Genomic DNA, 24,577 nt, shown 5'->3' on the forward strand with positions numbered 1-24,577 from the left:
AAGATTAAACCTTAAGGAAGAACAAGAAAAAAAAACAAATATCAGGGAACAAAGTAAACCAAATATCATGCTAAATCACTTAGATTATAACATTCAAGCTTACAGATATAAGTTGTTTATATTTTAGTATGCATACTAACATTTTATACTTGTATAATCAGCGTTAAATGAAAGATGGAATTTTATTTACAAAAATCTCTCAACGAGGTCATTTAAACAAGCTAAGGTATTTATCCTTTGAAACTGCCTTCATATAGCGGCGATAAGGACATACATGTATTAACCTAACGAACTGACGATTTCAAGTTAACACTTAATGAAGGCGCGATTTTAACAGTGAAAATATTTTAATTATATGTTTAATGCTTGAATACATTTCAAATCTTCCTAAAGTAAATCATTATTAAAACATTGTTCCATTTGTGAAGTTATCTGGGTGAGCAAATGAAATATGTAAATGAAACACATCATAATTCAGTATGTTCCAAATCCATAATTCAAGAACGGCCCATCAATTTTAGTTCAACATCACAATCTTTTAAACTCTTGATGTAAACAGACCTTTTGGAGCGATACATGTGATTAACCTTGTCCTGGTGGATGTAAAGATCCTATATGTGATAGAAACAAAGGTACATGTACAGATGGATGTAAAGATGGACTGACTGGGGATAAATGTACTCAAATTATCACAATAGGTAAACAATGTGTATATGATTACTGCCATCATTCTGTTTCAAAATAATTAATTGATAGGTAACTCATATGGATTTAATCAAATTCATTTGATGTTGGTAATTATTATATGCGCACGTAGTAGTTTATAAGTTTGAACGTTTTTACTCGTGTAAAGTAACGATAAGATATAATGCGCACACCATACTAACTCATTAGCACTGAATGAAATCCAAAGTAATCACAGAATGATATGTATACATTTATTTCTAACATTTACTCTCGTATTATGATGGCATGTATGTGATATTGGAGATAATTTACAATGTATTTGTCATAATTGCACCTGCTAGTAATGTGATAATACAGGAATATGATTAGGGGATTGTAATGATAACTGGACTGGAACAAAATGTTCAATAAAATATTTAGACAATAATTATTGCGAGATAGTAAGTGGTAATAATTGTAAATAGTGTAATGACAACTTTTAGTTTAGCAAAGGTATGATATTGTACGACTGTGTGTGCAGATTTTGGCGAGAGAAAAAAATGTTACAGTAATCATTAGAGCGTAGTAAATGTTATGTGTATTACAAGTTAATGTTATATCTACAGAAACATCAGTGACGACAACAACGTCAGCCGAACCTGAAACGCAACAACAAACATGTGTGCGTTGTGACGATAAAGTTAATAATTTGGATTCGGATCTTGTGCTGCCATAGTAATATTTGCTGTTACAAATTTGGATATATTATTTCGATTCTAACACGACATAAACAAAAAAATGCTGCCGTACCTGCTATTAAGCAAAATTGCCCCTGATTTGTTTCCGTACTTATTGTCAGCGCGTCGGATTCTACAGTGGTTACGTCACATGTATAATGATTACTATGACAGCACAAGATCCGAATCCAAATTATTAACTTTATCGATATGATGTTGGACTTTTAGGGTTGATGAACTTTGCTCCGAGTAAATTTATTTCAAAAAGTGTTTAATAGTAAATTAAAGGATTTTATAGGGGAGTATCCTAAATGGATTAAATCCCGTTTATAAACAATGATTGATCAGTAAGTGAAAATGAACAATTCTGATTTTTGAATTTAACATGCGTTTAATTAATAATTAACTTCATTTTAGTCACAAAAGATTAGTGTAACTGGCAATTTAGATTACCCGTGTATACACATTTACAACATGCTTAAACTATACACGGATATATAAATGTATGAGGAAAATGTTTTTATTTTTGGTTAGAATAAGTGCTTAACATGTTTGAAATGTTTAACAATTCCTGCGCGCCAAGTGGCAGCGAGTCTGCCATTAATATAAAATATTTCTAAAAGTGTATTATCATCATTTGGAGTAAACACATTCGGTCCGGATAAACAACAAGCAGAAAGTAGTAAAAATTTACAGTGAGTTAAATGTTTTGCCACTGAATTATCAAACGAACTGATATTTAATGAAAGACAACCCTTTTAAATTGTGAACAATTTTGTGGATACGTACATGTGCCTGCATGAATTACGGTATTTTAAGTACTAATCAAGGGCGACCTGCAAAAATTACTTTCTTGTTACAAATGATTTCAAATATTCATGTTGTAAAATGGTGAAGAAGGAAAATATACCATAGTGTCTATTAAAAGATTTTAAATGTAAGCACTGACTAAAGTGTAATTGCGATTAAGATCCAATTTATAATCTTTATGGAAACCAGCCATCTTTATTAATTGCATCGCTATGTGAAATATGTTAATTATTACAATATGCAACAAAGTATATAAAGTTTCACCGAAATGAGAAGAGTTTTTTTGTTTCATTTAAATGCATGGACATTTACGGTATGACAAATTATAACATAATACATTTCTTGCATCGTGTTAATCTACTTTTACAACAGAAGATTAATTTCAAATAGGTACGGGTTATTATGCAAGAGGATTTGTCCTAAACATGCAAATACATCTTATTTATGGGGTTTTAAGTTACGCCGAAACCGTAAAGATAATATTTGCGACTGTCTAGGTTTACTGGTGCAGGAAGACATTACGAGCAGGAACACGAGTGCAACAAGCACGTATCTTCATGAAAAGTCCCTGGCGGTATTCGAACCCTTATCAGTTATGGACTCTATTATTGTGATATTTTATTGTGTAATTTGTGGATTTGAAAACGTTTCTTTTCATTAACCGCCTCCGTGGTCGAGGGGTTAGAATCGATGACATCTAATCCAGTTACCTCTCTGGTGTGGGTTCGATCCCCGGGAGATGCTTTGGCAGTTTAGCGCGGAGGAAGGTAGTCTAGTACTATATAACTGAAATACTGTTGGGAAAAGGCGTAAAATGAAACAAACAAACAAAAACAAAACTTAAATTTGTCAAGTTTTAATTGCTTAAATTGTGATGCATGGTGTCACATCAACAATGGCATATTTGACAATTATGATATCTCCCTTACTACATAACTTTTATAAATTTGAGAAAAGTTTCAATCTCGGAGCCTTAAAGTAAGAAAGTAAGTGATGCGTACTTCATATAAATTATCTAAATATTTATTTCTATAATATTACTTTTTTATGTAATTATCTTTTTTATTTTTATGTTTTGGAATCTAATTATTTTAATGTAATTACCATAATGTTAATACCACAGCTGTAGGAGGCTATATGTTTCTTGTACAAGTAGTTTGAAGATGTGTGTAGTTATGTTCACTTCATAGGCAGCTTTATTATTGTGAACACGGAATTTACATATACTTTCTGGATATAGTTGGTGAAGTACAAAATCATATTATTATAATATATTCATTCATTATAAACATATCATATTCATGATCTGTTCATCATAAGTATCGTCATCATCGTCGCTATCATCATCATCATCGTTAGTATCACATTCAAAATTATCATCATTATCATCATGTTCACCAACAACATCATCATCATTATTATCGTTAGCATTATTATGATAATCGTCATAATCATCGTTATCATCATCATTCTTATCATCATCATCGTTTTCATCATGTTAACAATTATCATCATCATTCTTATCATCATCGGCATCATTATCATCATTGTTATCATCATCATTATTATTATTATCATCGTCATAATCATCATCGTTATCGTCATCATCATAATCATCATTGTTATCATCATCATCGTTTTCATCATGTTAACAATTATCGTCATCATCATGTTCAGTTATCATCATTGTCATCATGTTCATCATCATTACCACCATCATTATCAGCAGCAGCAACAACAGCAGTGTTATCATTACCAATAGAAATAGAATATCTGAAATCAAAACCTTAAAATCATTTCTTCTTATGTCAACGCAAATAATCGCTGTTTCATTTACTCTGTTAAACATCATTTACCGCAAATAATCGCTGTTTCATTTACTGTACCAGTTTCAGTACACATTCTGATTGCAAACACTTCAATGCAACTCCGGTGATTCATTTATTTTGCTTGCTGGCACAGTTTAAGGACATAACGCTCTTTGGTAAATTGATTCACCTGACAAGTAGTGTAGGCGCAATTATACTCCGGTAAAAAAAATAATGGTGATATCAATGAGAAACTTTAACTTGATGAATTCATTTGAGCCTCGTCATGACAAAACCAACATAATGGGTTTGCGACCAGCATGGATCCAGACCAGCCTGCGCATCCGCGCAATCTGATCAGGATCCATACTGTCCGCTTAAAAACCGTATAACAAGTAGAGAAACTGATAGCGATCAGCATGGATCCTGATCATCTGCGCGGATGCGCAGGCTGGTCTGGATCCATGCTGGTCGCAAACGCATTATGTTGGTTTTGTCATGACGCGGCTCATTTAGAATAATGATATTTTATTGCTTTTTTCGCTACAAACATAAGAATAAATTTATAGTATGTACATAGATGCTGTAGTTGTTGGGTCGGACCACAAGTTTTAACAACAATAATGTTTATAATAGTAAATATACGTACATAAAAATTCTGTTGTGTTTGGAATACAATGAATTAGCAATCAATATGATAGAATTTGATTGTGAAAAAAAATTCTGACTAAACTTTAAGAAAAAGTAAGAATGAAAAAGAAAGAAAGAATGAATGAATGAATGAATGAATGAATGTGAATGAATGAATGAAAGTATGAATGAATGAACGAATGAAAGAAAGTATGAATGAATGAATTAGCACCATGTAGAAGTTTTCCGCACAGATCATGTCCTAAGATATTTAAGAACAAAAAAAAGAACGTTGATTGTAATTGTTAAATTCATTAAAATCTGCACGTTTGTAAATCAATACCCTGTGTTTAAAAAGAAGTCGTAAGGTGAATGTGTGTTTTGATAAAAAAAAAAAAAAAAAAAAAAAAAAAAAACGTTTGATATTTTTTATAATAATCGGATCAAACAATATTCGAGAATGGGAACTAATACGCTTGGGTTCATTTATAACATTTTTATGCTCCCCGAAGGGTGAGCATATAATCGCCGCTTTGCCCGTCTGTCCGTCCGCTATTCTTGTCCGGACATAACTTTGAAACAACAAGAGGTATCAACATGAAACTTTGTAGGTAGATAGATTTTATTGAGTAGAAGTGCAATGCAAAAGAACCATAACTCTGTCTTGGCTAATTTTGAAATTATTTCCTTTTGTTCATTTTTACACTTTGAACTTTGTCCGGGACATTTCTCTAAAACTATAAGATATATCAACGTAGATAGATCTCATTGAGTAGAAGTGCAGTGTAAAAGAACCATAACTTGTTCTTGCCTAAATTTGTAAATATTGCCCTTTGTTCATTTTTACACTTTGAACTTTGTCCAGGACATAACTCTAAAACTATAAGAGATATAAACATGAAACTTTGTAGGTAGATAGGTCTCATTTTGGTAGAAGTGCAGTGCTAAAGAACCATAACTCTGTCCTGCCTAGATTTGTAAATATTGCCCTTTGTTCATTTTTACACTTTGAACTTTGTCCAGGACATAACTCTAAAACTATAAGAGATATAAACATGAAACTTTGTAGGTAGATAGGTCTCATTTTGGTAGAAGTGCAGTGCAAAAGAACCATAACTCTGTCCTGCCTAATTTTGGAGTTATTGCTCTTTGTTCATTTTACACTTCTTCGAACTTTGTCCGGGACATAACTCTGAAACCATAAGATGTATCAACATGAAACTTTGTAGGAAGATAGGTCTCATTAAATAAAAATGCAGTGCAAAAGAACCATAACTCTGCCTTGCTTAATTTTGGTTACATTAATTGCCCTTTGTTCATTTTTACGCTTTGAACTTTGTCTGTGACATAACTCTGACACTACATGATTGAAGTATACTTACCTGTGTCCAAAACCTATTCTGGGAGCATCATCCGGTTTAACCGGTTCTTGTTTTTTTATTATCTAGCATTAATATATCTGGGAACTTGTGATTTTTCAAGTTAAGTTGATCCTCGTTTATATCTGCAAACAAAATAATCTAGAGCTATTTATGCATATATTAAGCCTTTCCCATAATTCTACCGGCGATTGTGGAGGACGATATCAATTGCAAGATAAAAAATCTTCTAATCAGATTTCAATTCCGCCCAAATAGATTCTGGTAAAATATTTTCCAAGGAAAATAATCTACGAAGTTGTTAGACACATAAACTAATAGTCCACCAGAATGCGAAGAATGATATTTTCTGTATTATGAACTACATCCATCTAATGTTATCATGTCGTCGGTAATTATTTTTAGTTTCAGAGAGACATAAAACGTCGAAGTCAAGAAAGTTTTTTTTTATATACTCAAATTTGTTTCTAATACTTCTGATGTTGTGTTGAAAAGTAGAAAATGACGCAGACTCAGGACTACTCTTATTGTTCGAAAGTTTATATATATAGATTGCCTCTCGTACAAAAATTGCCTGCTTTGCACATATTATTTTTTCAGATATTTAAAAATAGTTTGCACCAATCACTCAACGGTGCTTCTAAAACGAGTCATTTATCTTATTTTTTATTCAATTTTACCTATAGAAAATTGAGCTCTGTCAGTCAAATATACTTCATATTTGTTAGAAAAGAAAATGAAAATAAATTTGAAAGCGGGCGGAGTCAAAATTCCTAATTGTTTTAGGGTCTAATTTCGGATATTGTTTTTTCTCTGACAGTCAATTATGGTGGCTGATTTGGAACGCTGTTGTGCGTCGTGTTGGCGCTAGCGACAACAGGACAAAGCGCCAAAGGGCACGTTGTCGGACTTTCGTCTTGTCGCTAACGATGTACGCCAAACGGCGCGTTGTCGTGTGGCGTGTTGTCGCGATGTCACATTGTCGCTCGGTTCAAATCGGAGGATTGGCTTATAAGCTTAACGACATGGGGATAACGCGCCACACGACAACGCGCCATTTTGCGTGCGCTAGAGACAGGACAAGGCGACAACGCACCGTTTTGGCGCTTTGTCCTCTTGTCGCTAGCGACACGACGAAAAGGCGATAACGATATAGGTTGCGTTGTCTCTATCGACAACGCAATGCGCAATGTACCAAATCAGCCCCCATAGTCAATAGCCTCAGTTATTCATTTCATTAAATTGAAATAGTAATTATGTTATGTTTTATGAACAGCATTTAACTGGGTAGTAGTGGACTGCGTCCATGGCGTCACTCACTGATGAATAATCAAACTATTACTGCGGCTGTACAATAAGCGACGGTTTTCAATAACAACTTTTTTTCTCGGTGGTTACATTTTAAAAAAATATTTGTTTCGTTTTCGTGATAAATGGAATATATTTTCACTGAACATGATAAAATTTAAATTATTTACACTCGCCGTTCCTTTACACGTTTCTTGAAAATATATTCCATATTTCACTCTAACGAAAGAATATCTTCATATTATGGTTAAAATATATTTATTTAAGCTCAATTGCGAAACAAGTTCTTGCATCTTATATTAATCACTTTGGAGTTCGCTTCCTGGAATCAAACAGTACTGGTGTCATAAAATATAAAAAAAAAATGGTCGTGACCTGATTAGGGGTGGAACCCATGATTTCTAGGTTGCAAGGCAGACACCTTAACCACTAGGCCACTGCTCCTGATTACTGAATACAGTGAATCAAATGTATAAAATGACTTCTGTACTGGGAATATTCTATGAATTGCCCCTCGTACAAAACATTGTCTGCTTTGCACATATTATATTTCAGATATTTAAAAATAGTTTGCACCAATCACTCAACGGTGCTCTTTACCGAGTCATATATCTTATTTTTATTTAATTCTACCTATAGAATATGGTGCTATATCAGTTAAATATACTTCATGTTTTTTAAAAACGAATATGAAAATAAATATGAAAGTGGGCGGAGTCAATATCCATATTACTTTTAGGGACTACTTTCGGGTATTTTTTTTATCTCTCTCTGAAAGTCAATAGTTTGTTTTTTCTTTTTCGTGATAAATGGAACATATTTTCACTGAACATTATAAAATTGAAAGTATTTTCACTCACCATTTCATTATATGGACTTTTATCATGTTTCTTGAAAATATATTCCATATTTCACTCAAACGAAAGAATATCCTTTTTTTATGGAAGGATATTAACGCCAAAATTACATCTTGCTTTCTTACGTTACATCGTGCTTTCTAACTTGTACATCTTGCATTCTGACTTTTACATCTTGCATTCTGACTTGTACATCTTGCATTCTGACTTTACATGTTGCTTTCTTACATGCACATTATGCTTTCTGCTGTGTGCGTCTTGCTTAATTGTATGTTGATATCGTTATTTAACGATCAATTATTATTCATTTGTTGATCTGGTATATTAATTCAATAACTTAACCTGCAACTGTTTGTATTTGGGTCTATTTACTCAGCATGAATGACGAATGTCATAAGGTAGAATGACGCATAGCCGAAAGCCGAATGCAGCAAGCATAATACGACGCGACATCTGGTGTAATAATATGTGACACCCAAATTATGCTAACAGGTGGCGCTACAGTTATATTCTCGGTAAAGTCCGTATTGCGGTTCGGATTCAGTTTACCAAATTACGTCCCTTTGTTTTAAAATTTCCATTTCCACTATGGAGGAAATAAGGTAAACATATATACAAAACGATTTAACCAATTTTTGTATTTATTACTGAAACTCTGTGGGTCAAATTATATTTCCAGCTGACAATGACAAGTTGCACATTTCCAAATCAATGATTTTAGAATTTTTTTTTATCAACAAAATAATTATAAAATAGAACAGTTGTTCAAAGTGCTTGGGCCATAAAAAAAACTTCTTAGTAAAATATTTCATCCTCTTGAAAAGTTCCTAATTTTTGACATGGCTTATTTCCAATACCTGTGACCATCCACAACATTTTTAATGTGTTTTTATTAATAAGGACATTTTCTTGCCTATTTTCAAACTAAATTTGTACACACATTGTTAGATTTTTTTTTCAATTCAACTTGTCAAAAAAATATCATTTTTCACTAAGTTGAAATTATTTACTAAGATGCTTTATGAATACGGGACCTTGTTCACAGTGTCAGCTTAAATCTGAATTGAAGGAACTGGTGCCAAAATCAGCTGCTTCTGAGGAAAAAAATGTCAAAACTGTCAATCTGTGAGAGTGCAGCTGTCACGGGTTCACTCAGTCGGTAGAGCTTATATTACTGCCGCAGCTGATAAGCTGCTCCGCGAAAACAACATTTCTATAATTATTGACGGACAATCATTGGTCCTTTGGAATGGATTAGAAACTGTGAAGTAAAAAGATATATCAAAGATATATAACAATATTTATTAAATAGTTTACAATGTACGTCTATGTTTAATACACATTTAATGGCGAATGCAATGAAGCATTGCATTCGTGTACAATGTAAACGGGTCACAGGTTAGATAGAAAGCGACTTATTATTATATAATATGTTATGAAGAAAGAAAAAAGTATAGATTGGAAAAGATAATTCGGCTACTGTATAGGTATACAGGAAAGGTTTATAGGACCGTTTTGACAATAGTAATAATAAGGGGAATAAAAATGAAAACAACACGCATGATTTATTCAATTATTTATCTATTTAATATATTTATCAATTCAAACACATAACTCTTTAATTTTACAATTCGCCCTACGACACACTCCCCCTACTTTATAAATGGCGTCCCGACATTTCCAAACCTAAAATTAAAAGGAATCAAAAATATGATGATTGAGGAGATGAAATGTCATATGAAATGAAAGTGACTCTTTGAAACATGAAAGTATTTACATATATCAACGACATAGTACTACCTTATCGAGTTTGTCTGAAACAAAACGGTACTAGTAAGTATAATAATTGTACTTGAAGTAGGATCAGGATAGTGTTCTAACAAAATCTCCAGCACATGTCCTGAAATGACAAACAAAAACAACAGGTATGATTAATGATAATTACAACGTCATCGGCACACACACATACAATTGATGTTCTCTGGATCATCTGAAATGATTCAAAAATTTGCAAATTAATGGCACTAATATAATGTTCATTTCCTATCAATACCATCAAGATATGCCTCTGTTTTACAACGTTTCTGAAAAAGAAAAATCAACATAATTGATTCAAATAAAGAACAATTGATTTAAACAATCACACTAACAAAAAGTATTCACTCTTTAGAAAATCATGCTCACTAAATCATTCACACAACATGAATCAGACAATAGTACAATACATGTTTATACATATCTTGAAGCCATGGTTCAATAGCCATATCTATCAGGTGCTCTCGATGTGCGTTTCGGTCTTGAAGAAGGAAGGAGTCCTGGCGAGCCTGTTGACCGTCTCATAGGAATAACATACGGCCTACTTTCAGTATTGTTTGCAACATGATCTTCGGCAGTCGATTCGGGTCCTCATCTGTTTCAATGGCATCCGTTGTTGACATGAATGGCAAAAGGAGATTACGATTGAGTGTTCTTCTTGTCTTCTTGTACCTTGCACCTTCACGCTTCACTTGGAACACAGGTATGTCATGGTTAGGCTGGCTAATGACGATGTACGGGTCATGTTCCCATTTATCGGCCAGTTTCTGTTTGCCTCTGATGGAAACGTTCTTGACAAGAACTCGGTCTCCTGGAGCGAGGACAGAACTTCGAGCTCTCTCATCATACTTGGCTTTGTCGAGCTGGCCCTACTTAATTGATATCAATCTAGCCTTTTCGTATGCTGTTTTGAGACGTTCATGTAGCTTAACCACGTACTCTGAATGTTTGCTGGCAGACAAAGTGTCTGTGGGTAAACCCAAGAAGGCATCAATGGCAAGTCTGGGATGTCTGCCGAACATCAGATAGTAAGGAGAGAACCCCGTACTCTCATGATATGTGGCATTGTAGGCATGGACTAATGAAGGCACATGCGCTTTCAAGCTGTCACGGGTTCACTCAGTCGGTAGAGCTTATAGTACTGCCGCAGCTGATAAGCTGCTCTGCGAAAACAACATTTCTATAATTATTGACGGACAATCATTGGTCCTTTGGAATGGATTAGAAACTGTGAAGTAAAAAGATATATCAAAGATATATAACAATATTTATTAAATAGTTTATAATGTACGTCTATGTATAATACACATTTAATGGCTTCATTGCATTCGTGTACAATGTAAACGGGTCACAGGTTAGATAGAAAGCGACTTATTATTATGTAATATGTTATAAAGAAAGAAAAATGTATAGATTGGAAAAGATAATTCGGTTACTGTATAGGTATACAGGAAAGGTTTATAGGACTGTTTTGACAATAGTAATAATAAGGGGAATAAAAAAATAAAAACAACACGCATGATTTATTCAATTATTTATCTATTTAATATATTTATCAATTCAAACACATAACTCTTTTATTTTACAATTCACCCTACGACACACTCCCCCTACTTTATAAATGGCGTCCCGACATTTCCAAACCTAAAATTAAAAGGAATCAAAAATATGATGATTGAGGAGATGAAATGTCATATGAAATGAAAGTGACTCTTTGAAACATGAAAGTATTTACATATATCAACGACATAGTACTACCTTATCGAGTTTGTCTGAAACAAAACGGTACTAGTAAGTATAATAATTGTACTTGAAGTAGGATCAGGATAGTTTTCTAACAAAATCACAAGCACATGTCCTGAAATGATAAACAAAAACAACAGGTATGATTAATGATAATTACAACGTCATCGTCACACACACATACAATTGATGTTCTCTAAATTATCTGAAATGATTAAAAAATTTGCAAATTAATGGCACTAATATAATGTTCATTTCCTATCAATACCATCAAGATATGCCTCTGTTTTACAACGTTTCTGAAAAAGAAAAATCAACATAATTGATTCAAATAAAAACAACACGCATGATTTATTCAATTATTTATCTATTTGATATATTTATCAATTCAAACACATATCTCTTTTATTTTACAATTCGCTTTACGACACACTCCCCCTACTTTATAAATGGCGTCCCGACATTTCCAAACCTAAAATTAAAAGGAATCAAAAATATGATGATTGAGGAGATGAAATGTCATATGAAATGAAAGTGACTCTTTGAAACATGAAAGTATTTACATATATCAACGACATAGTACTACCTTATCGAGTTTGTCTGAAACAAAACGGTACTAGTAAGTATAATAATTGTACTTGAAGTAGGATCAGGATAGTTTTCTAACAAAATCTCCAGCACATGTCCTGAAATGACAAACAAAAACAACACGCATGATTTATTCAATTATTTATCTATTTAATATATTTATCAATTCAAACACATAACTTTTTACAATTCGCCCTACGATACAGCTTTAAGACGAATGATGTCATAATGTGAATTGATGAGTACATAAAACAAAATGTACAAAAAAGATCCCAAGAAATGACGAGATACTATGTCGTGGCCACGAGTTACTAAGTCGTGGCCACGAGATAGCTAAGTCGTGGCCACGAGTTACTAAGTCGTGGCCACAAGATACTATGTCGTGGCCACGAGTTACTAAGTCGTGGCCACAAGATACTATGTCGTGGCCACGAGGTAATAAGTCGTGGCTACGAGATAGCTTAGTCTCTCGAGATAACTTAGGAACTCGTTGCCACGACAAAGTATCTGGTGGCCACGACTTAGCTATCTCGTGGCCACGACTTAGTAACTCGTGGCCACGAGATAAATAAATACACACATGTCACCTTTGTGCCACCGTAGAAGATGCCTTTTAAGTAGTTTTCTTTATAAAAAGGCATCTTCAGCCTAACTTGTCATTGTCAGCTGGAAATATAATTTGACCCACAGAGTTTCAGTAATAAATACAAAAATTGGCCAAATCGTTTTGAATATATGTTTACCTTATTTCCTCCATAGTGGAAATGGAAATTTTAAAACAAAAGGACGTAATTTGGTAAACTGAATCCGAACCGCAATACGGACTTTACCGAGACCATAAATGTAGCGCCACCTGTTAGCATAATTTGGTGTCACATATTATTACACCAGATGTCGCGTCGTATTATGCTTGCTGCATTCGGCTTTCGGCTATGACATTCGTCATTCAAGCTCGTAGACCCAAATAGTTAAGTTATTGAATTAATATACCAGATCAACAAATGAATAATAATTGATCGTTAAATAACGATATCAACATACAATTAAGCAAGACGCACACAGCAGAAAGCATAATGTGCATGAAAGAAAGCAACATGTAAAGTCAGAATGCAAGATGTACAAGTCAGAATGCATGATGATGATGTACAAGTCAGAATGCAAGATGTACAAGACAGAATGCAAGATATACAAATAAGAAAGCACGATGTAACGTAAGAAAGCAAGATGTAATTTTGGCGTTATTATTCTTCCATATTATTTTTTTTCATTTAAATTACTAATCACAAATTATCGTTAACAACCCAGCGTTTGTAAGGCAGCCTTTCAACAACTCATGTTTTCAAATTTCCTAGCCGCTTTTTGAATGTTTACACATCTGTCAACACTTATTAGATTTTATTTTCTGTAACAATCCTCAAATAAGTTTTCTTACTTCTAAGAAGATGTACAAGTAAAATGCTTTCCTGCGGGGAACATTTTTAATGATATAAAGATATTTTATTTAACCATTTTCAACATTGTTTTGGGGGAGGGGAATAAATAAACGTTTGTATCAGGAATATAGTTGACAATAATCGATCAATATAGAAGAAGGTCTTTGGAAACTGATGACCGTTGATGACCGGAGAAGGTCGAACATAAAACAATTATTTATTTTTAAGAAAATGATTAAATAGGCCTACCATTTTATGAATATTTCCAAGACAAAAAAATAATAAAGTAAACACACAAGTTTACGCAGAAAATATCTCAATTTATTATGGCAAATGCCACTACGAATATTTTAATTTTGTAGATTTTCAGTATTATAAACAATTTATTGTTTGTAAAATTTGAGATACATATATTAAAGAAACAATGATAATTTTCAAATACATCATTCAATTTTTTCCACCTTAAACGGTAAAATAATTATAGAAAATTAGAAATATCACGTAATAGTTTTTTGTTCTTAATTAGGTGTAATTCTGATTTCCCTAAAGATAATTCCGTAACGTACCGACAAACGGTATTTAGCCAGGTTTTCGAAAAGGTCAATTAACCAATCGTGTACGGTTAACAGATCACATGCTCCTCCATGTACCGAAAACAGGTCACGTGCTCCTCCATGCGTCAAAAGTTAAACGCGTACCAATACCCTGCGGTCTCCAAACCGCAGGGAATGACTAACAAAACCATGATATCATAACATTGATATCCCTCTGAATCAAACACAATTATGTTCCTCTCATGAAATACACAATTTTTAAAAATGGCGTCCGCTTACAGGTCTAATATAAATTCGCAGTAAGTAACGGAAATAAGGTCGGATGGTGTGACTTTTTTCTTCTACTAGAATTGTTTGTTTTTATTATTAAAAGAAGTGATCATTCATATTTTTTTATAAAATGAATAATGCCAATTCACGTTGATTGTCGAACTTTTTTCAGCCCAAGACTTCTTGTATGAAATTCGACTAATAGAGTCTACCAGAGGGGAAAACAGATTTTAATATAATGTATATATTAAGGAAATTTCTTTTTAACCTGTTTTTAAGCATAAAATAAAAAGAAAATGTGTTTATTTATTTGTTTGTAAGATGTAATTTTATTTCATCTCGTGAATTTTAAAAACAGTATTCTCACTCGTGGCTACGCCACTCGTTAGAATACTGTTTTTAAAGATAAAATTTCATCTTACACACAAACAAACAAAAATCCTCTATATTATGGTTAAAATATATTTATTTAAGCTCGATTGCGAAACAAGTTCTTCCAACTTATATTAAACACTTTCTAGCCCGCTTTCTGGAACCAACCAGTACTGGTGTCATGAATATGAAAGAAACCATGATCCCTGGGTTGCGAAGCAGACACCTTTACCACGAAATGTTAATATTTCATGTAAACTTAGATGTTGATTTAACATGTAAACAACAAATGTTAATATTTCATGTAAAATTAAATGTTGATTTTCCAATCAAAATATTTCTTTGCCGTGCTGTACAATTAGCGAGGGTTTTTGGAACATCTTTTTTCTCGTTGGTTACATTTAAAAAAAATATTGTTTCTTCTTTTCGTAATAAATGGAACATATTTTCACGGGACATGATAAAATTCAAAGTATTTTCACTCGCCGTTCCGTTATATGGACTTTTATCATGTTTCTTGAAAATATATTCCATATTTCATTCAAACGAAAGAAAATCCTTATATTATGGTTTGAATATATTTATTTTAGCTCTCAAGTTCTTACAACTTATATCAATCACTTTCGAGTCCGCTTGCTGAAACCAACCAGTAATGGTGTTATATGAAAAAAAGACATGGTGGTGACCCGATTAGGGCTCGAACCTATGGTCCGTTGGTTGTGAGGCAGACACCTTAACCACTAGACCACCCCTTCTGTCAATATGTATCAAATTACTGAATACAGCAAAAATGTACGTATCATGTTGAGTGAAAATATATACAATATTTCACGAAAAAACGAAAAAATAACCTTTTTATTTAATTTCATTGTTACGAACCCTCTTGCTTGCTACGCAACTGCAATTGTACAGCGCACAGTAATATATTATGGCGTCTTGTTTTGCACGCGATATTTGGCGCTACATTGTGACGTCATGTAAACAGCTGTTTAAACGTCTGTACAGCGTTAATAACTGAATTAAAGATATTGGTGTTCGGATCAATTTTCTTAATTAGACCATTTTCTATCATTCTAGATAGTTTTCAAAGCAAAATTCAACAAAAAAGTTGTTTTGTATTTATCAGATTTTTTAAAACAAAATGGCGAAAGAAGTCCCTTAAAATAAATATGGGTTTTGACTTCGCCCACTTTCATATTTATATTTCATATTTATTTAAAAAAAGAAATATATTTGACTGATATAGCACCATATTTCATTGGTAAAATTAAATAATTGCAGATATCTATATTAAACTTACATTCACACCAACATCATGGAAAACTGACCAAAACCTTCACTAAATATTGATTTAAAATTATATAAAGAACGTTTTAGAATTAGCTGATATTGATTTAATTTCAACACACAGTCTTCAATGTGAACCTTTATTAACACTTAAATAAGACCAAATTTTAGGCCAATCAAACAAATATCGGCCAACAAATTAAACAAAATATCATGCTTAATTACTTAAAATTTTCAATCCATTTTACAGTTATAATATATTTCTATTTTAGTATACAAATTGTCATTGTACACATGTTTAGTTGGCATTAAACTAAACTTTTTTTAAGATGGAATTTAACTTCTAAAAATCTCATAGCGAGGTTATTTTAATTTGCCATTTAGCTACTGAACCCGCTCTTAAAATCTCAGATAGCCAGATATTAACTGAAGACTAATTAATTAACGATTAAAAGATAAACACTTTATGACGGTTTAATCACAGGGGTTTAAACATTTATTTTAGCTCGAGTGCGGAACAAGTTCTCAGCACTTACATCATTTAATTTTATCATATTGAATACACTAATTAACGATGTCAATTTCATGTATATATACGTTTCCAGCGACATTTCTTCACGATTTCGACATCACAAAAAAAAAAACATTATAGCAACTGAATGTATTCAACTTCACAAATTAGAGCCTAACGGTTTCGCATTTTCAAATACATAAATTAACAATTTCAAATTTACAATTCAACTTCATCAATAAAAAATATCAAATTACTGAATTTACTTTCGTGAATTTACTATTTCATTTCATCTTTACAAGAATTTGGATTTGAAAATGTAAAATTGTAAATCGTTCAGTAATGAAGTTAAAATTGTGATGACGTGAATTCGAACATTTAAAATCGTGAATACATGAGGTTGACATCGTCAATTTTTTGAAGCTGAAATTTTTGAAACTTGAATTCGTGATGCAGTTGAATTCATGATTCATGGAATTGAAAACGTGAATTCATTTTGTTTAAATATTGCAATTTTGAAGTTAAAGTTGTAAATATACGAAGTTTTAATGTCACCACCGGACTTTCAGTGTTGTTATATTTTTCTGGTCCTTCGGAATCATTGATGCCAGCACTATTAAGTGTTGAGAATTGAGTACCGTTCAAGACGGTGCTAGGGGGCGTGAGGGATGTTGCACTCATTCATTATCCCTCATGTACAGACTCAATCAAACCGAGTCTGCAATTCTTATGTAATTTTGTTGTGATTAATGCTTCCGAGGGATCACTTTGTTCTAGATTTCGTAATTATGTTATACATTTAAAGTACATTTTATTAATACGTTTAATGCTGTAATGCACTTACAATCATCCTAAAGTAAATTATTATTTACTTTCATAAGTATGACTTAATGTTTTCTGTTGCTTTTTTATAATTGGAGGAAAATAAATTAAACAAAAGTTTTGAGTTAAAAGCGATTATGTTCTTTTTTGACCGTATCAATCCGAATATTTTGCATCTAAAAAAACATTTAGAACCGCTTAAAATGGAGTCACTGATGCATACCCGGTAACCGTATCCATTCAAACCACAGAATTTATAGACGAAGTTTTGAACATATTTATTTGGTTTATTTATCAGGTAGTTTTTTATTATATATTTTGTTCGTTTTAGGAATGTTAAGTGATATTTCTTTAGTACTTCCGCTTTTTTTCAAATAGAAATAACGATATCAGAATTGTGATAATTCTTTCCGTATAATTATGAGTCTTGCTACTTTATGATTAAGCTTAACTGTGACTTGATACTTAAGTAAAACAAATTCGAAAATTTTATTATTATAATTCACCTTTAACTTTTTATACAAAGGACATATACAAAGACACTTTCAAATGTAAACTCAAGATATTACCAACACAAAAGAAAAATAATAAAAGTAGCCTTGTTTAGCGATGTGTTAAATATATATATTTGAGGGAATTCCTATAAGTGGATCAAATTAGTATCGATATGTATATTATTCCCGTTTTCTAGATTGTTTTACACATATGAATACTCGATAATGTTGTTGAAGGAAACGTCAGGATTTCTACTAGTACTTTTCGCTGATATGGTATTTTCTAGTAAGTTCTTTTACGTCATTATAATTTGATTTTTTTTTAATTTTCCTTACATTTTTTGTATGCATCTATGAAATATTGATTTTTTTTATTTTATTAAAATAACTTATTTTGTGTCAGGTTTAGAATTTTATTTTTTATAAAACAAATCTTTCTCAGCATATTTATGGAACTTAATATTGTGAATGTGGAAATACATATAAATAAAAATATTTAAATATGCAAAAACTATTGGAGGAATATGTAATTTGGCAAAAATATTCATATTTACAGAATGTTCTGTTGGCTGCCAATCATGTTCTAGGTCAACTTGCACAAGTTGCGAACCAGCTTACTTTTTATCAAATGGCTTTTGTTCACCATGCCCCGAAAATTGTCAAAGCTGTAACAGTTGGGATGACTGTACGTTATGTAAGCCGAAAACGTATGGTTTGCACGAAAGATGTTCTTTCAACTGTCATGGTAATTGTCTAAATACTGAATGTCAAGATGATACGGGATATTGTATACAATGTAAGCCTGGTTTCTATGGACATCAATGTCAACACAATTGTAGTTTATGTGAAAATGAACGTTGTGATTTACGTATCTGCTCGAGTGGTTGTACAACTGGATATTATGAGTATAAAACCGGTATCGATACAATGTGTCAAAATTGTCCGACAAATTGTAAACATTGTAAGGATGGTAAAACATGTTATATTTGCAATTATGGTTTTTACCTCTATAAGTTTTATGGCAATGTTTACTGTGTGCAATGTCCGGACTGTGTTATTCAAGGTTGTAACCAGTGTCAAATACACAATGGTTCGTTAGTCTGTGCTGATTGTCCAGAGGGACAGATATTCAATGGTGAGACATGCGGATCACACACATTATTGTGTAAAGGTAATTTTTACTCAACCAATTGCAGTTTAGCCTGCAACCCGGCATGCATGGTAACAAGTGGTAAACATACATGTGAACATGCAGACGGATATTGTTTAAACGGATGTAAACAAGCATTTTGGGGCAATACCTGTGATAAATCTTGTCCTAGTGGATGTAAAGACCTTAAATGTGATAGAAACATCGGTACATGTACAGATGGATGTAAGAATGGGCTGACCGGAGATAAATGTACTGAAGCCATTTCAATCGATGGACAAGGTGCATATTATTACTAACATAAATTCATTTCAAAATAATTAATCTATTTATTCATATGGATTAAATCAAATTCACAATAACCATAAATGTTAGACATTTATAATAATTCGCCCTTTTTTATAATGGCAATAAATGGATTATTGGAAATACTTTATTTTCTTTCTTTACACTTGTTAGTATGACATGACTTTGGATGTTGGTAATCATTATATGCGCACGTAGTAGTATACATTTTAAACGTTTTTACTCGTGTAAATTAACAATTAGATATAATGCGCATATCATACTAACTCATTAGCACTGAATAAAATCCATGTTATCATGGATATGTAGACATTATTTTTCATCATTTCATCGTTTTATATAGCATGCAAGTGATATTGGAGATAATTTATTTGTCATGTTCGTACCTAATAGTAATGTGATTGTACAAGAATATGATAAGAGGATTGAAATGATATCTGGACTGGTATAATATGTTCAATAAAATATATAGACAATAATTATGTGCTCAAACGAAAACGGTAATAATTGTAAATAGTGTAATGACGACTTTTACTCTTTCGATTGTAGTTTAGCAAAGGAATGATCTTAAACGACTGTATGTGCAGATTTTGGCGTGAAAAACTGTTACAGTAATCATTAGAGCATAGTTAAGATCATGTTTATTTCACGTTAATGTTATATCTACAGAAACACCAGAAACAACAACAAAGTCAGCCGGAATTGTAACACAACAACAAACATTTGTGCGATGTGACGATAAAGCTAATGATTTTACCATTGGTTATTTCTCTGGATTCGGATCTTGTGCTGCCATAGTAGTATTTGCTCTATTGTTTTACCTTATAAGACGAAGGTGAATGTATTCACTAATTTAATACTATACAAGATGTGTACATGTGTTCTTTATGTAAAATAAATTCTCTTTTCTGATAAATTTTAATAATTATGATAATAGACATGATTTTATTGTCACTATTTAATTATGACTAAATTGTTATTTTGCACTATCAAGTTGAATATTACGGTTGTTACTTGTTTGCATTTTTACGTATCACTTAAAATACACTTAATATGAAGTAATGTTTAATGATATTATCAATTCTATTATTTAATACAGGTATCTTGCAAGTAAAACGCCTAAAGATAACAGACGTAACGTTGAGATTCCAACATACTATAACACTAGAACTGATTTCGGCGCTGTAAATACTGAGTCAGCTGAAGTGACTAATAATTACGAGAGTTTGAGTAATAACAGGACCACGGATAATGTATACAATGGTAATTGCAATGTGTTTACTTGATTTACCTAGAATAATGATAATTTTAAGAACTTGATGTCATTATTGTTGTTCATATTATCATTTATTCATTATGATTGATTTGTTAATTAATTAGTTAATTAATTGATTAATTAATTAATGTTATATTACGTTTTGTACTTATTTATTTTTAGATATATTCATTCATTTATTTATTTATTTTGTATGTGTTTACTTATTTATTTATTTGTCTATTTATTTACTTGTTTATTTTCAGATCTCAGAACAACATTGTCATAGATGTAAGAGAAATTGGAGAGTTGTAGTGGTTAACTAGTGAAAACAACAGAATGAATTGTTACTGTATTTGTTGTTCCTGTGGTGATTGATGCATATTATAACTATCCTTACCTAATCACTTTGAAAACGTCTTATATTCATAATAAGCTTGTTGTAAGGGATGAAACTCTATTTAGTTCTAGCAATATTTTAACATGTAAAATACGACTAAAGTGTTTTTGAAAATTAATTTACCTTCAAGTTGTTATTGTTTATAAACGTATTTTCTCGAATATTGCAATTCTGTATTTGCAAATGGCTTGGGATTAAATTTTCAAAATACCTACCTTCCCATGTGATAACTCTAATCGATATGTTTAGTTCAGAACACAAATATAATTGAAATGTAAACTTTACTACAGTATGGTAAAAGTAAGAAACCAGCAAAATGTTCAATTCTTTCATCTTTATTTAATCATACTTCCTAAATTCTTTCAATTAAAGAATGTGTAATTTAGTTAACGTTACTAGTTGAGTTCGCTGAACAATATACGTTTGTATTATTTCAGTATTGTGTGACACAGATATAGCATGTATAATGGTTACAGTATCCTTAAATTTGTTTGACGTCTGTGTTTTCATATTAATGTTACGGGCAATGCCATTTTACTAAACTAAGAAAAGATTAATTTATTATTGAAGCATAGAAAGCGTGGCATAAACTATATAAAAACATAAGCAATTTATATATCATTGTGCTAGTTTAATTTCAATATAAAATGTATACTTATATCTTATAACAGTTTATTATTGTTTACATATTTTACATTATTTATTTTGTAATGTTTGATTGTAACATGTATAACAATATTCTTGAAAACCGTATCAGTTTTCATTGCAGTGTTTTTTGATACAGAATTTGGTCGTAATTACTTCTGCAAAATTGTTCCCAATCAAATTGTACTGTTTACCTACAAATTAGAGTGATAAAATGTGGACAAGTCCCTTACATAAAAAGCATCTTTACATATTTTAATTTCAAATTACGAAATCTATAATGCTAACAATTGGCTGAACGTCATTTTTTTACATTTGGTCATATTGAAATCTTTAATGTAAGAACATAAGCGTTAAAACAGCTTTAAGAGTATATTTTAAAACATATCACTTAAATGTGTTTTAATTGAGGTTTGTATAATTGGTGTTAAGAATATTTTATTGGCTTTCAATCTTAATCACATGTTCGGCATGTTTTAGTTATGATCATCTTACTTTTTTATCAATTAGTGTTCGTTCATTGTGCTATATAGATTTTAACATTTCTTCAATAACTGTACTTCATGTGAACAGAAATAATTACATTGTATTATATTGTATTCATGTAAGTTAAACTTTTACCAGTGATGATAATTGTCGAAATAGTAAATATAGAGAGGATACGATATATTGTTACCAATCCAAGCCTGGTTTTTATATGCTTATATGCAAGGCTGATCTGGGTATTATTAGTATAAAACCGGTTTAAAACAGTATATAAAATTTGTTGGTCAAATGGCAATGAAAACGGATTCTCTACAGAAGAATGCGAAAGATCTTACTCATGGACGGAAAGTGCGAATTACCGTCCCTGCCCCATACAATAAAGCTCGAGAGAAACTGCAAATATTTGTCTACATTGCAATAGATCAGAATGTAGTTAAGTTTGTCATCCTTCATGTTCGGGACGGTAAAAGAACAATGTGGACATGCAGATGGATAGTGTGTTCATGAGTGTTTACAAAGCTATATGGGCGAAACCTGAAATAAGTCAGTTTCGTTACTGATGATCAGATATGTGGCAAAAACCTGTAATTAAAAACATGTAATGAATAATTATGTAATTAAGGATGCAAAGATGGAAATCTCGGAGATAAATATTTTCAAAAAACTACGGGGTGCGAGTATGTATATACCGGTTTATATAGACAAATACATACATTTTATGGATATTATGATACTTGTTCAAAGAAAGATTTTGACGTAAAATATTGAAGAGGACCTGATAAGCATTAAGAATAAATACATAAAAGCGAGCATTGGCTTGTCAATAAAAAGACAACGCCACAGAGTACATATCGTTTAAACCCTAATTTGATACAAACTTTCCTGATTTTCTGAAAAGAATATACAGTATTAATATTCCGATATATCATGAAACATTTTGTTAAAAGGGCTCTCTAGTTCTTGCATATACATTTACTTTGTGTAAAATATTTATGCAAGTACATATACTGAAGTTATAATCACATTTACGTCACACATAACTGACCCCTGTATCCTATTACTGACATCATGCTTATATTTTCATTTATAATTGAGATCACTGAATTCATTATATATTTTCAAGAGTTACTAATTGTGATTGTCCAACAGTTGATACTGGATCATGTTTAGGTAACTTAAATGTAAAGAGACTGCCGAACTCTTTTTTATAAATAAATGCAATAGATAATTTCAGACCGAAATCTTTATAAACCTCCTCGGGCCATGTGAGTTATTTATCGTCCATGCAAAGTAAATTGTATAAAAAATGAAAGCAATTATAGCAAAATATCAACTTATTTTGACTTTCACCTGTTAACTCACTGTACACCTAGGGTTAGGGTTAGGGAAGGGCATTTAGATTTGACAATGGCTCGATTAACGCGATATACTCGTGTATAATAAAGCTGAAATTGTTGTAACACGTTTTCTCTTTCACTGACCAAAAAACGGTCCTATAGCATGTATTCTTGGTATACAGTCGAAAGACTTGAAATGAAAAATGTCGTGTTTTTTTTTGGGAACTATGAACTTTCTTCCTCACCTGTCACACATTTCTGTAAGAAATTTAAAAATGGTGTGGAATCAGTAAAAGATGCACCTCATGCACGCCGTCCGAAAACTGCAGCTTCGCCATATATGGTTGAAAAGGTAAAAGATTTGATTGATACGGATGTAAGATTTACAACTAAGTGTATAGCTAAATGCATTGGTACCTCTGTAGGGACCGCTCATACAATTATTCGACTTGATTTAAAAATGAGAAGGATAAGTGCAAGACGGAAACGCCATTCATTACAAAAGAGGAAACACTTGTTCGGGTAAGAATCTCCAAACAATTACTGAAACAGTTTCCTAACTACAACGATCGATCTTTCGCAAATATCATCGCTGGCGTTCACTTAAATGAGCCCAAGTGAAAAATACATAACAAAATTGGCAAATAAGGGCAGTCAAAGACCTTGCATAGCAAAAGATACCATGAGCGTCAAAAGAATCATGTTTGTAATATTCTTTACATATCAAGGTCCTGCTTTTCAAATTGTCGTGCCAAAGAGTAAATCGGTAAAAGACAAGTTTTATAAAGGCAACATCCTTCATAAATAAAAACAAATATTTCAAAAACCGTCAACCAGCAACTGGTTTCCGTGGTGTCGGTTTGTTGCATGGCAATACTTCGTCAACGAAAGTGGCCATTGTATGAGAATATCTG

At 32.0% G+C, this 24,577-nt stretch overlaps 1 protein-coding gene across 4 annotated transcripts; it reads left to right on the forward strand.

The window, feature by feature from the left end:
• The first annotated feature begins 1,313 nt into the window (after positions 1-1,313).
• LOC132732058 (multiple epidermal growth factor-like domains protein 10) lies at positions 1,314-21,855 on the forward strand. Of its 4 annotated transcripts, none has more exons than XM_060718420.1 (6): positions 1,314-3,199; positions 18,282-18,370; positions 18,641-19,516; positions 20,210-20,375; positions 20,640-20,803; positions 21,062-21,855. In XM_060718420.1, the coding sequence occupies exons 2-6, from the start codon at positions 18,310-18,312 to the stop codon at positions 21,082-21,084; spliced, it is 1,290 nt and encodes a 429-aa protein (XP_060574403.1). In that variant the 5' UTR covers positions 1,314-3,199; positions 18,282-18,309; the 3' UTR covers positions 21,085-21,855. The 4 variants fall into 4 exon arrangements, with proteins under 4 accessions (XP_060574403.1, XP_060574392.1, XP_060574394.1 ...); XM_060718409.1 differs by lacking the exon at positions 1,314-3,199 and adding an exon at positions 3,328-3,456; XM_060718411.1 differs by lacking the exon at positions 1,314-3,199 and adding an exon at positions 16,286-17,888.
• Positions 21,856-24,577: the final 2,722 nt, after the last annotated feature.

Source organism: Ruditapes philippinarum, unplaced genomic scaffold (genome assembly GCF_026571515.1).
Source record: "Ruditapes philippinarum isolate M1 unplaced genomic scaffold, ASM2657151v2 ctg13490_1_1_1_1, whole genome shotgun sequence".
Lineage (NCBI taxonomy): Eukaryota > Metazoa > Mollusca > Bivalvia > Venerida > Veneridae > Ruditapes > Ruditapes philippinarum.